This window comes from Micrasema longulum, unplaced genomic scaffold, assembly GCF_059751315.1.
Source record: "Micrasema longulum isolate JH-2025_06_02 unplaced genomic scaffold, ASM5975131v1 h1tg000744l, whole genome shotgun sequence".
Lineage (NCBI taxonomy): Eukaryota > Metazoa > Arthropoda > Insecta > Trichoptera > Brachycentridae > Micrasema > Micrasema longulum.
In genome coordinates this window covers 2,155-16,632 of record NW_028277938.1, presented here as the reverse complement: position 1 = coordinate 16,632, position 14,478 = coordinate 2,155, and the positions used below count along the sequence as shown (strand labels likewise).

The 14,478-nt window shown below is 31.8% G+C and overlaps 1 protein-coding gene across 5 annotated transcripts in view; it reads left to right on the top strand.

Moving 5' to 3' along the window:
* LOC148279238 (tRNA N6-adenosine threonylcarbamoyltransferase, mitochondrial-like) overlaps positions 1–14,173 on the top strand; it is a 250,509-nt gene extending 236,336 nt beyond the window's left edge. For 2 of the 5 annotated variants that reach the window (XM_088230243.1, XM_088230239.1), the window contains exons 2-4: positions 12,977–13,210; positions 13,313–13,486; positions 13,589–14,173. In XM_088230243.1, coding sequence (XP_088086369.1) covers positions 12,977–13,210; positions 13,313–13,486; positions 13,589–13,711 — 531 coding nt within the window. In that variant the 3' untranslated portion in view covers positions 13,712–14,173. Of the gene's footprint in view, positions 1–6,502; positions 6,585–6,864; positions 6,986–9,347; positions 9,413–12,378; positions 12,439–12,976; positions 13,211–13,312; positions 13,487–13,588 lie in introns of those variants that run through there. The other 3 variants (XM_088230244.1, XM_088230241.1, XM_088230242.1) reach the window with 3 other exon arrangements.
* Positions 14,174–14,478: the final 305 nt, after the last annotated feature.

Genomic DNA, 14,478 nt, shown 5'->3' with positions numbered 1-14,478 from the left:
CAACGTTTTCTAAGAAAATTCGCCTGGTTGCTCGGATTGCAAAGGGGTAATTATTCCTATTTTGAAATAGAGAAATCTCTCAATGTGTCTTTATTGGAGAAACGTAGAACGGAGATGGACCTCATATGCTTTTTTAAAATACTAATTGCTAAAAGTGATGTCCAATCTCTATTGCAATCAATTTCTCTTCATGTTCCCACCCATGTCGCGTCGCCAGAAGTCAAAATCTGCTATTTATCCAATCTTCTAAGAGTAACTTTTGTTTTTATGCCTCAATGTCCAAAATGCAACTTGAAAATGTTTGGAATCCAGCTTTTTGTAGATTTCTTCGGCATTAACACGGTGTGAGATGAAAATGGATTGGTATAGGTTAGCGCGAAGTCTTATATGTTGATTGTGTTTATGAATATATTGTATACCATTATTTTATTGCCTTTGTTTGTCTTTGCTACCTAGTTTTATGTTTTTTGGTTCAGTTTCATATTTATATGTTTCTTCATCAAACTGTTGTAATTGGCTCAGGCCGTATATTTAATAAACAAAAATAAATAAAAATAAAATTTATACATTTATTTGATCTATTCCATAACTTTTACATTTTTTTAAATGTAAAATTACCAGTAGAATATATTTTATTGTGATAAGCTATTTAAAATAAACAACAGAACCACTTTTGTAAACAATCGTAATAGTTTTACACCCATTGGTATTTACAAAGTTACAAATGAATAGGTAAAATGCTTTAATGAAGAGACAAAAACATCTAATTTATCGTGATCTCACATGGAATCGAACCTAGATATCTGTGTGGGAGACAAACGTTTTAGTCAGTATACCACGGGGCCACTAGCCCTTTATCAGAAAACAAAATTTCAGCACAATGTTTTATTTTCCGGTAATTGAGAAATAAATCGAGCAGTATCGGAATCACACGCTCCACAAATGGACGAGAATGTCAATACTTACCTACATACGAGAATTTATTGACAGAACTATTAAATCAAATAATAAATACATCATCATTTCATGTACGCTCCCTAGTTAGAGCATATGGTGTCCACGAAGGTCCTCCGGGCATCTCTGTCGGCTGCCAGTTCCTTTGCATACTCCCAAGTCATGAAAAGAATAATAAATACTCTTGTGTCAAATAATTTTACTAATGATAAGTATCGATTTCGCTTCGAATTTTCTCAAATTCTTTTGTAGAAATATGAATTACGTATTCAATAATAAGTGATCTGAATCACATTGTAATATAAATAAATATTGGATATTACCTCATCGGCGTCGCGCCATTTGCCTAGATGTTTCGCTTTATAGAGCAACAAGGTCTTGAGGTTATAATTGTTGTTAAGTAGTTATGTTAAAAGATTCAAATATTCTATATATTATACAGGAAATGTATACTTATACCAACCACAGGTAACCAAGAAAAAATGTATTTATATTATTTATTTGATCTAATAATTTTATTTGGTTTTGAGCTTATCTTATTTCAACCAATCCGATAACATTTATTAAATGTTTTTTTTAAATCTCTCGATGGCTCGAAGACAAATCGAAGATAAGCTACATATAATGACCACGCCTCCGCTTTTGACGGAGCATACACGATATATTCTTTAAATTATTTAAACCCCATTTTTTCAAGAATTGTTTATGAATTCTTAATTAAAAGACCCCACGTTTTAACGATGGTAAAGTTAGGTGACAATTATTTTACATAATTTTAAAAAAAACCTGGGTTTAAACAAAACGGTAAGTTCTTTGAAATTAAATGCTTATTTAAAATTAACCACCAATATAACACATTAAAAAAAAAATCTATAATTATAATCATTGCACATGCTGAAATTTATAAGTTCAATTTATTATTACTCAAGTCCCTAGAATCATATAGCTAAACTTATATAATTCCTTAAAATTTCAGTTCATTAAATCTTCACACTCGTTTGAAAACGCGAAATAAGGCGAAACAGTTTTTTTTGGTTTTGTGTTTAAAAATAAAATAAACAATTTTAAGTAGACTCAAATAATTTGAATATGGAGTTCTACAAAATAAACACCGAGATAATAAATAAATACCGTTCTTTTAATTCAATTCAATTTATTTTTAAAAAAATAACATACATTACAAACTAAAATTCAAGACGTACATATCAAAAAAAGAAATATATGAAAGAGACTCTTGTTAAAGTAAGAAAACCCTTTCGGATACATGGAACAGATCAACATCCAGAGCGATGTTGTTCAGTATAGCGGTAGCCCTTCCAACAGGCATAACAATCGGCAGATTGGTCCTGTATATCGGAATATGAAACAATCTATGCTGACGCCGCCAGGAACATACAAACCAATGCTCATCATAATCTAAGGATTCATACCGAGCAACAATCGATAAAAATGTGTAGTCAAATACACATTCCTTCTAGTCATCTAGTCTCTAAACGGTAGTAGTCAATCATGCCCTGCAGAAACTTAGTCGGGTAGAGCCAAGAATAATACCCGCACTCTTTCATGTAGAGAACTTTTTTTGGATTTTCTCCATCATCTACATCTTAGTTCATATCTTCAGTTCATGTGCCCCCCAAATCATCGAGCCACTCTCGAGTCTACTTCGCACCAAGGAGTTGTAAAGAGTTCTCAGTACGCGGGATTTATATCTGATATTTTATACATCTCGCCCCAGTCGATACTGTCCATGAGAGTACAGCTGGCTATAGTCGCTTTATGAAAGTTCCAGCCTCTCCGACTAACCGTACCCTCCGCGGGAACTCTGGATCGACGGGGGCGATCAGCAATCAGATCAAACCAAAAAAAAAGTAACAAGTGTCGTTCAATCGAAAGTCTTATTGAATTCTTTATTTTTATTGAATAATACTATTTCTCAATGTATTGGAGACGCCGACACTGATTTTTTTTTAAAGATTAGGTGTAAAGAGCCACATGTTATTTCAAAAACTTTAAGAATAAATAAACTCCCGCATAATTCTAAAAAAAGTAGTTACTTCCCAAGATTTTTTTCTAACCATAAAAGATCTGAGGGTGAGGATTTCTTAAAAAATACGGTATAGGCAATTTACTCCAAAAATGTAAAGTAGGTGCTTTTAGCAATAATAAATTACTTTTAATAGTATGTAAATAGTAACACAATATTTTTTTTTTTTTTGTTGGGATGCATTTATTTTTATATTGAATTTTCAAAGTGTTTCCCACCAGCTCTTATACACAGTCTGCCTATTCTAAAAAAAATCGTTCTTAAGTCTTGAAATGCGTTGTGGTTATGGTTTTGACGTATTATATTTTTCACATCTCGTAACTTTTGTCAAAGTTCCTCTTCAGTTAAACATTAATTCCTATGTTAAAAAAAACTTAAAGTTAAAACTTATGTCGAAATTTTTTTTCAAACGACAGTGGTGAAATCAACTAAAAAAACAATAGAAAATTTATATCTCAGAAACAATCCACAATTCATTCAACATATTTACCTTTTTTTACAGCCCTTGGGATGTTCTACTCCCCACGTTTATTTACGTCAAGTATTTGGCCACCTGTATAATAAAAATTCAGTTTAGGATCTATTGTATTATCGCGATCTAGTCACATTACTATTTTAATAGTTTACGTAGATTTTTCTTTTTTTGATAGCGTTTGTCTCCATATATTTTTCTAGCTATACCTTTTATCCATATACAGCACTTTAAAATGACTAAATTCTCAACAACAGTTATTCTAAAATATAATGTATTTAAAGTTGCGATTTGATTGACAAAAGAATGTGCAACGATAGCCGTGTCATAATAGCACTATTTTTTTTAATATTTTATTATGTGCCTCGATCTTATTATCTATGCAGGCTCGAAGAAATTACCCGGAACTGGTACATACTTTTATAAAACTTTTATATAAATAATGCGGTAGTAGATATTCACCTAACAAAGTTTATTGCGTATTCGTTTTCGGTTTTCAGATATCGACAAAAGCAATACGGTTTACCACTCGGCTACTCGGTAAAAGGCGCATAACAATATTTATTTCCGCTTTGAGAGATTATAAAAGTAAGGAAGAAATTTCTCTTTACATTTGATATTATCAACACTTTTCCAATATGATAAGTTCCAGCATTCTATACTAAACAATAGGTGTGAAAGAAGTTTGATTCACTTGTGAACACATAAAAGTGAAGTTGATATTAATTTATAACATAGCGAGACTGAAATACGAATAATTAGAATTTAGAATTATTGTGTTTACGTTGATCTTGTGTCAAAACATTGATTTTCAATATATTCGAATTATCATCTCCTGGGCCCCGATTGCAATGGGAAATTAACAGAGTTATCTTCTACTGTATATAAAGGAAAATCGATATTTGTGTACGAAAATGAGTATATTTGCATGAATATTCAAAGTATTTTCATGGGTTACTCATAATTGAACATATTTAACAGAAAATAATATCTAGGCATATTCTCCTTTTCACATAGAAAACTTAATTTTACTCGGTAGATAAAATTGAAAATAAATGTTAACGTCCCCTTGTTATCGGGGCCCTGATATTGGATATAAAAAAAAACTTTCAATAGATGAGTACCTACCTATTTATCAAATTGTTTGTTTAAATCGAAAATACCTACTGAAATAAATTGATGTATTTATAAATTCATTTTTTCGTACCCCATGCTTAGCTTTAAGATTCATATTTTTATTATATCAAAAGAAATTTCTACTAAAAATATGTATGTATTGCAAATATTATTTAATATTCAAATCAGGGCCTCGATTATGATGGGAAAATAAGAACGTCATACCTTCACCATGGCGGTATAGTTATCTCGAGCGATTACGAAGATACAATACCGACCCCCCCTCCATTCAAGTTTTGGGTAGGTACATCGATATGAAACAGGAGGAAGCGTACGTCACGGTACACATATCTACACACTAAAGTGACAAAGCTTCAGTATGACATTCATTGGTTGGATTCGATCATATGTGACAAGATGGTAGAACATACCGAGGTAGATACACATAGTACTGAAGTTAAGAATACCGTCTCGAAATGTACATATGAAGATAGCGTTCATAATAGAGGCCCAGCAGCTGAAGTATGTATGCAAAGCAATTTAACCGTTCAAAACCGACCAACTCCCACGATTTTATTTAATCTCTGTTCCCAATGCCATCATTATTTTAGGATCCCGAATGCATAATGGCCAAGATACAGATTACATGTCATTTTTACGGTGGATTACCTTATAACGTCAGATAATTCTTAAGAGCATTCATCAAAGAATTAGTAACGCTTTTTTGCTAAGCAAAAACAATTACCTTAAAGGATAAACCACGGGAGTCACATTAAACGAAATGTTCTGGAAACAAGATTTTGTGATTGCGCGTTTTCAAAAATATCACAACTTCTTAGCCAAATAAGATAAATTCACTCTGTAAGGAACTTTCAATGTAAAATAACGATAATTTTGATAATAATAAATAATGGGCTTTGATATTTTATTCACGTATAAAATAGCTCCTTGCGATTATTTCTGCAATTTTAACTTTTAAACGGCAAAAAGTGGACTCCCGAGTTTTATCCTCTAAGGTACAAATATATTACGGGATTCATCTAATATAAGTACCTACTTATTATACCGTTCGGTGTCCGAAAATGTTTCCTCGTCTCCTAAAAAGGAAGGCTTTCAGGAAATTCGTGGAATATGTTTCACCTGTTTTCACGTTTGCATTAAATGTTTATTGCTTCATAAATTTTCAGCGGTGACGGAAATGATAAAATTGGTTCAGAATTAACCCACACAACCTTTCTTCTTTCCCACTCACATTATTTACAATACTTTACCAAAAAAACAAAAAAACTTACTTTATTCAAATTAGACTGAAAAACATGCCATTAAAATAGCGGTTTTTATTATCTCACGTATCCATTTAAGTCGTTACCTCTCCATGAAATTATAAAAACTAATGCAGCTTATTAATTTGACTTGTTACAGCGTTTCTATGAAAAAAGAATAAATGATCTTAGAAGAATCTTACAATTATACAATAAAGAAGTTACATTATAATTGCATTTAAATAAGAATAGCACAATATTAATGTTTTGAACGTAAGTTCTAATTGCTTTAAACTAAAACAACATACGTACATCAATCTTTATGTACTTCATCTATCGAATTTCATATGCATAGTTCTAACAATAGGCCGGCCGCTACGCAATTCTCGTCATTACAAAGCCCATTCTACGAGTTGTATAATAGGCAAATAAACCTGAATATGAAATATAAGTGCAGGGGACTTTTCACTTTAGCAAGTAATTAGCTCAAACTTTCCGGCCGAATGCCTTGCACTGTCAGGAATACGTGCAGCGTTTTTATGGCAAAACTGAATACCTTATTGAATTCTTGGCTGTTGTAATTTTACCACTGATAATGTTGCAAGGAACCATTCGTGTATATAACGTCTATATAGCGGGGTCTCAGATCTAGATTATTCAGTGTTCTATCAAACCTTTTCCGATAGTTTACATCTTATTAAAGGGATCTCATTACATAATGTTTGCAAAAATAGCGGTAATTAAATTTGATTTCTATCAATTTATTTCTCATATGTGGAATTGTGATTATGTGTTATAAAATATATTAAAAACAGTGATACAATGATTCATGTTTGGATTTTGTAATCAAAATCGCAACAGTTTATTCGGTTTGTTTACTCCGTAGAAAATACCTAAATGCTTCCAGGAAAAATAAATCATGTATTTTTTTAAATCATTGTTACTAAAGCACAGTTTGAAAATAGTTCCTGCTTCGAGATAGCTTACCTAGTGAGGCAGATACAAAACTTCGATATTCAAAATAAATACCGTTAAATTAAAATCATTTAAAAACTGATAACGTACTTTTCTACATCTGTTCTGTCTATTCTGTATGTACGTTCTAACTGAAAACCTAACATGGAAAAAACATATGAGGTATTTCGGTTTGTATTTTTTAAAGAAAAAACATATATTTGCGTTTTTACCCAAATATTTCAGTTTTGTGGCCATTTTTAACGAGTTGTAAATAATAATAACTCACAATTAGAAAAATGAGAACCACGTTGGAGTAGGGTGGGGTTCGAACCTCGAATTTCAGATCCGTGAATCCGCAACACTGACCACCGGACCACAACCCGGTTATAATGAACATTATTTTTGTGTTTCAAATAATACGTTTTCATCATTTTTTTCTTTTGGATTTAGATCATTGTTTATTTTATGGTTGAGAATATTTTAACATACTGTGGCGCTATTTGTGAACACCTGTAATTGGTCAATTTGTTATTTGTATTGTTTTTTTATACATATTATGATAAATGTAGCTATTGGTTATTCGAATAAAGAATATAAGAAAGAAATATAAGTATACAAAAATACAAGAATCTCAGTAATAATTAATACGAATAAGATGATTTATTTTAGTATAGTTTTTATTAAAATGTTCGTAGTATGTCTTTTTTCACTACTATAAAATATTGTAGCAAGTACATATTATTTCATATAAAAATATAGTATAAATTATATGAGTTTTTATCATTACAGAAATATGCAATTCTTTTGTAAAATAATATTACCTATTTTTACGTTATTTTCTTATTTTTAGTCACTATTTTTTTAACGTTGCATATTTACAAATTTTGGTACGAAACATTTTAAATACGTGAAATTATGAAAGTAATTAATAATCAATGATAATTACAATACAATTTTTAATTGATAACGGATTTCAATACTTATGTAGCTGTGTAAAATTTACAAGATATTTATGATGGTATTTTTTATTACATATATTGTTAACACTCTTCTGTAATAAACATTTTTTCTTCGAATAATTTTCTAATTGTAAATTAAAATAAAATAATTTGGTCACAAACGCATTTTACCATTGCGTTGTATTAAAATTCTAAGGAAGCCGATGAAATTTGATCCGGCTAGTTTTAAATAACTGAATTTTCCTGGCATTTTAAACATTTCAACAGAATCACGCCTATTATTTATTTATTTATTTATCATCTTGACCATACATAAAAAAACTAATAATTGGTCAAATAAAAAAAGTAATCAAAGTGTTCATGTTATTAATATAAAGCATTAATTCATATAAATTTATAATATACAAAAAACTTATTTGCAATTTGACATCCTGAAAACCAAAGTAAAATAGTGGAATATTTTTTTCATCCTTTTACCAAAAAATGTATCAAAAGTTTCACAGCATAAATATTTACAAAATCGCTATTATCATCATTATTCTCATTTCCACACCCAGTGGTGCATAGGGCGCTGGTAAACCAAATGCAGCGTATGTGGATCATCTGTTACATGAATGTATGGTGCTCATTCTTAAGCTTCAGGTTCCAGTTTAGAAAAAAAAAAGAATGCAGTTTTAACACCTTTAAAATCAATAGTTCACGTCTACCCTACCTGGAATTTAACCCAAGACCCCAAAAATGGTAGTCGAACCCACCAATCATTTCTCGAGGAGGCAGACTTATCTCCACTCGATTTTCTACCCCGAAAACTCTCTTCCGGGGTTCTGGTTCTATTTCACATGCATAAGAGATAAGATGATAAGTTTAACGCTTCACCTACCAGCCTAGAGAAAACAAAATAAAATAAAAAACACTTTTTATAATGGCCTTGTTGGGAATCGTTCTGGAGACTGGGTGGTAGCCAAACGCGCTAGCCACTTGACCACGAGGCGGATATACTAAAACCTTTATGGTGTGTCGTTAAATTTGTCGATTTATATATTTTATTTAATGAATACAGGCTATAGTATAATAATATTTCGAATATAATTAATCTTTAGTGCTTTTCCCACGAGTTCAGTGTACGGTACATAGGAATAAACACAGCCGAACGTATGTTTATTGTTTTGCCATAAAGCCACCCACTCGCATCCGACATAATATACCTACATATGTAACTTAAATACTATTTTAAAAGCATTAATTACAACATCCTACATAAAACGTGTCCATCCGCCAATTACCAATCACGTATGCAAATTGATCGTCTGTTAATTGGGAGATTCACACATCAAGAGCCAAATTTCAGTGGATACATTAATATTTCCACGACCCCCACGCCTCTGGCGGTCTCTTAGTTTACGGCGTGACCCCACATGACAAGCTAAGCCATAAAAGGAAATTCTGAATCCTGGCGGGTGTACCTAATTTTTCAAGAATGATTTGTAAACAAACAAACATCAATTGAAATGGAGGAAGCGCCGTCACGTCGATCATCGTTTGTATGGAAAATGTTTGTGCAGTCAAAGCGGTGCTGCGTGACACGACGCGCAGCGCTAATCAACGCCGCGCCGGTGACGAAGTATTTTTTCGTACCCGAAAAAAATATGTACCAATAGTATAATATTAATCGATTACCTCCATACCGTCTTTTTTCAATTTTGGTCGTTTTTAAAAATAAAAATACTCGTTTATAATAAAAATCTAGCATATTTTTTAGAAGTAATAAATAGGGGAATACGGACAAAATGACATATAGTCGGCCTAACTTGTAAAACTCCTAAGCCCCAAACTTACTTTTATCCAGTGGAGAGTAAAAACCTCCGAGTAATAATGCGTAGTTTGGCGCATTATTACTCTGAGGTAAAAACAGATTTTATTTCAGTAGCGAAGTTTATACATATATTACAAATATAATAGAACACTACGAATATACTAGTTTTACACATATACGATAAAACGTACCTACCGTACCTTCACGTGATCTCAAAGATACTTACCCACCCGCCCAAATACTAGCGCAGACTGTTTATTATTGCCCGTACAGTAAGAAGGGGGATGTTTCTAGCTGTTAAAATGTTTTTATTTACATCAGTTTCATATTTCAATGTTTGAGGTTAACATACTTACATACAAAATGACATAATATTAATAAAATATGCTGGTATTTAAAAAAAATATTTTTTCTTATGCACACAGTGCTATGTTGTTGGTATAATACAATTGTATTATTACAAAAAAATAACCTAACATAGCACCAATTGCGTACCCAACACAAAATTTATTTATTTTTAATATAAAAGAGAAAAACTTTAGTTCTTATTATTTAATCAAATATTTGAACCATTTCCTAAAAATCTTAAATAACTTGTGCTGGAAAAATGGAAATCGAGTTGTGGTAGAGTGGGATTTGAACCTTGGATTATTGGCCCATGAGTCCACAATACTACCACGGGACCACAACCAGGTTCGAATAAATAATACAATTTACTGAACAAAACAAGCGTAACAAGAATATGTATAATACCTTCGTAATTTTATTTGTGTTGGTGTTTTTATTGTTATGAATATGTAGTGTGGTTTATGGAGGAATGTGTGTAAAATGTGGTGTTTATGTTATGTATACCGTGGATATAATATTTATTTGTCTTTGTTTTTTTAATTATTTTTATTAGTATAATGGACATAACGACATATGTATGTTTTTGGGGGAAGTAAAGGCAAAAAATACAATTAAAAATCCTCCTAAAAAAAAGGGAGGTTAGGGAGGAGGCTTTTTTAATGACGACACGGGGATAAGCACAATATTCGGGTTGTAGTCCTGTGGCTAGTGCTTCGGAATCACGGATCAAAGGTCCGTGGTTCGAATCCCACTTTACCCCAACTTGATTCCCATTTTCTAATAGTGAGTTATTTACAACTCGTTGAAAATAGCTCTCAAAATGAAATATTTGGGTAAATCATAAGAACGCAAATATTTTTTTTACTAAAAAAAATAGCAGACACTAGAGAGGAGAATGAAGATTGTCCGTACATTTATTGGAACGACCTTTTTTCGCACTCTAAACCTGGTGAGAGCTGGTTACGTTCTTGTTAGGCTCATGCGTCCTGTGCTGGCATGCCTAAGAAGACAAAGATATTTGTTTGTGAACTCTATGTCTAATTTTCAGTTCTTATATTAGATGTCATTGTGCCCGTAATTCGTATGTTATTTTACCCATACTGTATAGACAAAATGTTTTTTTGTTGATCTCTCATATATTATTTAAAATTCCCCTTTTTTATGTTTTTTAGAACCTATACCATGTGTTGTTGATAAACCAATAATTTAATAATACTACTATTCTAGCTTTTATAATTACAAACATATTTATCAAAATAAAAAGGCTATGTCATTTTGTTCGCATTTTCCCTAAACTAAAGCATTATCGTTTCTTAAATTTAGGATAGGTACTTAAATTACTTAGGTATCCAATATTTAATGTTTTAGTGCGTACCTACATTTTATAAACATGTTTAAAGTAATTATTATTTAATTTTCTTTAGTTGTGTTTTATTTCAATTGTACCTATTTATATTATAACGGAATGTAGGTATTTACTATTGTTAAATAGATTTTATACGCCCGTAAATAAATAAATAAACAGTACCTACATGCGATTTCCTTCAAAATACATTGCAATTTTTAGAAATTAAGAGCTTATTGGAAATTGTATTATTCTGAAAAAAGAGAGTGCAATATTAACTCTCGACGACATTGCGACCTATATAAATCTATTGTGACGGGTCCCTGTAAATTAGTTCTCGCCTTCCAAACCCAAGTCTTCAAAGAACCTGGCTACTGAGTAGAGGGCAGGCGTTCTCATATTTCTAAACCTCCTCCTCCAACCTTAAAATACCTATCGGGTAGGGGGTGAGCACTCTAATATCCCCAGGTTTTACCAATAGCCCCCGAGGATGCGGCTTCATTTGTGATATAAAGCATCACATTCCACATAGAATGCAAATAAGTGTATCATTATTTGCACTTCAGAACCTACATCTAGAAGATTCTGAATGGTTCATTTTAGCATGGCGTTTATTCAATCTGCAGTGCCCTGTAAGGGCTCTAGTGATAACTCTCACATGGTTTCGGCTAAGTTTCATTAGATCAAAAGCAAATAGTTTGGAGTACCGCTTTAACAAACTGTAACTTTCAAGTATCGTTTAGTTATAATACTATGAATATTGCAGTGTTGTCAGGAGATAGTAATATTATAAATATGAACGATTTTTCGTTCATACAATAATGTAAACTGTGAACAATCCTTGTTTATTTATAACAAATGATGGTGCAATTTTTTTTTTTTTCAATATTTTTTTTACTTTAATATGTTTTTCCATTATTACATAAAATTCATCCTGTACATATCGTTACCATTCCCTCTTATATGAATTAAACTTATATCAATGTTTACAATGTCTATTGTTATATACTAAGGTGGTTGTAAAAACATAGTAATAGCTCAGTAGTATGTTAAACTAGTTTATTATATTACTTGTAAGTTGAGCTCTAAGATTGTAACTGTTTACTAGGAGAGGCAAATCTAGAACACAAATTACATAGATCTAGAATGACAGTGCCAGGATATGTGGGTATGTAGACTGTAGATATGTTTTTGCCACCAATAACATATGTACTTCCATTCCTTACATCTTTGAAATTAGTCAATTGTTTATTTTATTCTTCTACTTTTATAAAATTTTCCATTTTTTTCCGACAAAATATACAATTGTTCTAACTGTAAAACCGAAAATATTTGACAAGCGCCGTGGCGCAATTGGTTAGATGGCTAACTGTGAAACTGGCGTCGCGGGTTCGATTTCCGCCAGTTGCAAGAAAAAAATCCAAGATATATTTTTTTCTCAATCGGTCTGGGTTTTGTAATGAATTTTTCATTACCTCATTCCATATCCTCTCTATCCCCTGACAAGCCTCTTAATAGAGGCTTAGCGGGTTATTTCTTTAAAACAAATAAAAAAATCAGTAAATTTAATGGTGGATTTGATTAATATTCAATTGAAAAGTCTAATTCCAATTAGAGAGAGCCTGACAATAAATAAAAATGTTAGTGAACCATTTGCATTTTAATTGAATGGTTTATAATTGCGTAAATTTATTATTGATTTCTAGGTGTTTTGTACGATGATGGTTGTAGCTGCTAGCAGAAGTGTACAAGATGGGCCTGGAGGATATTCTTATAACAGGTTTAGTGGACCGGTCAGTGGACAAATCCAACAAATCAAAGTACAACCGTCACAGGGGGAAGCTGCAAAACTTCATGCTGATTATGGATATGATCATAAAACAGGCCGCATTAATCCAGAAACTCAAAAATATGCACACTACAATACAGTAGACTATGTTGTAAGTTTTTGATATTTTCAGCATTTTCCTATCTGCACCCCATAGAGCACTGAATGGGGGAAAATGTTTTTGAATAAAAGATTAACATGTCAATATTTTTAGGCAAAGCCTGATTATCAGTACTCATATGGTGTCGAAGATCCCCATACGGGCAACACTCAGAACCACAAGGAAACTAGAGATGGAGATGTGGTGAAAGGAGAATACAGTCTTGTGGAAGCTGATGGGTCTGTTAGAGTTGTCAAATACACAGCAGATTCCAAGAATGGTTTCCAGGTAAAAAAAAAAACAACCAGTACAATAAATTAATACTTACAGATTTTCCTTCTATTTTGTATAATTGAAACAAGGCTAAAATTTGTTTGACCTTTTTTACAGGCTGTTGTGCACACAGAACCAGCTGGAAAAGGCAGTTCCCATCAGCAACCTCCTGAACCTCAACAATACAATCAAAGACAAAATAACCCTAGTCAAAACTACGAAGATGATTACTCTTACTAAGTAACTAGATAATCAATTAGTCATTTGCTTTATTATGTAAAATGTTTTTTTAATGTACATAATTACGTTCATTACTTACTATAAATTTAAATAATCAAGTATAATTTCCTTACAAGATTCAATAGGACCGGATTGTGGTCCCGTGGCTAGTGTCTCGGACTCATAGATCAGAGGCCCGAACCCCACTCACCATAAAATGATTCCTTTTTTCTAATAGTGAGATATTTACAACTCACCCAAAATGGCCCTTTAAAATTGAAATATTTAGGTGAATTATAAGAACACAACTATCACTTTTTAAAATATATATTACCGAGATATACAGAGACATGACAAACTTACTTTTTAAAAAAAACCTTTTTTTAAATTCTGGTCCTGACCAAATGGAATATTTATTTCTTTAAATAAATTGTAATAATTGTTTTGAACTACATTGTTAATAAAAAAATTCAATCAAAACAATAGACTACTTTTTATTCATTTCCTTATTGTACTTGTAAATATAAATATATTATACATTTTTTATCAAGTAAACTAAAGATCTTCTCTTAATTATGCCAATGTATTTCTGAACATTTATTTAACATGGATTTTAGAAGATTTTATCATATTTAGTATACTCATGTTTATTTATCTCTCCGACATATCAATCCTCCTCATAGGGACCTACGACGTATGCACCTTGCGAACCCCTGGTAAAGACCTTCATGATGTGGCTGATATACAAGATGCCTGATAGCTCTATTGCTGTCTTCAGTGATGGAGCT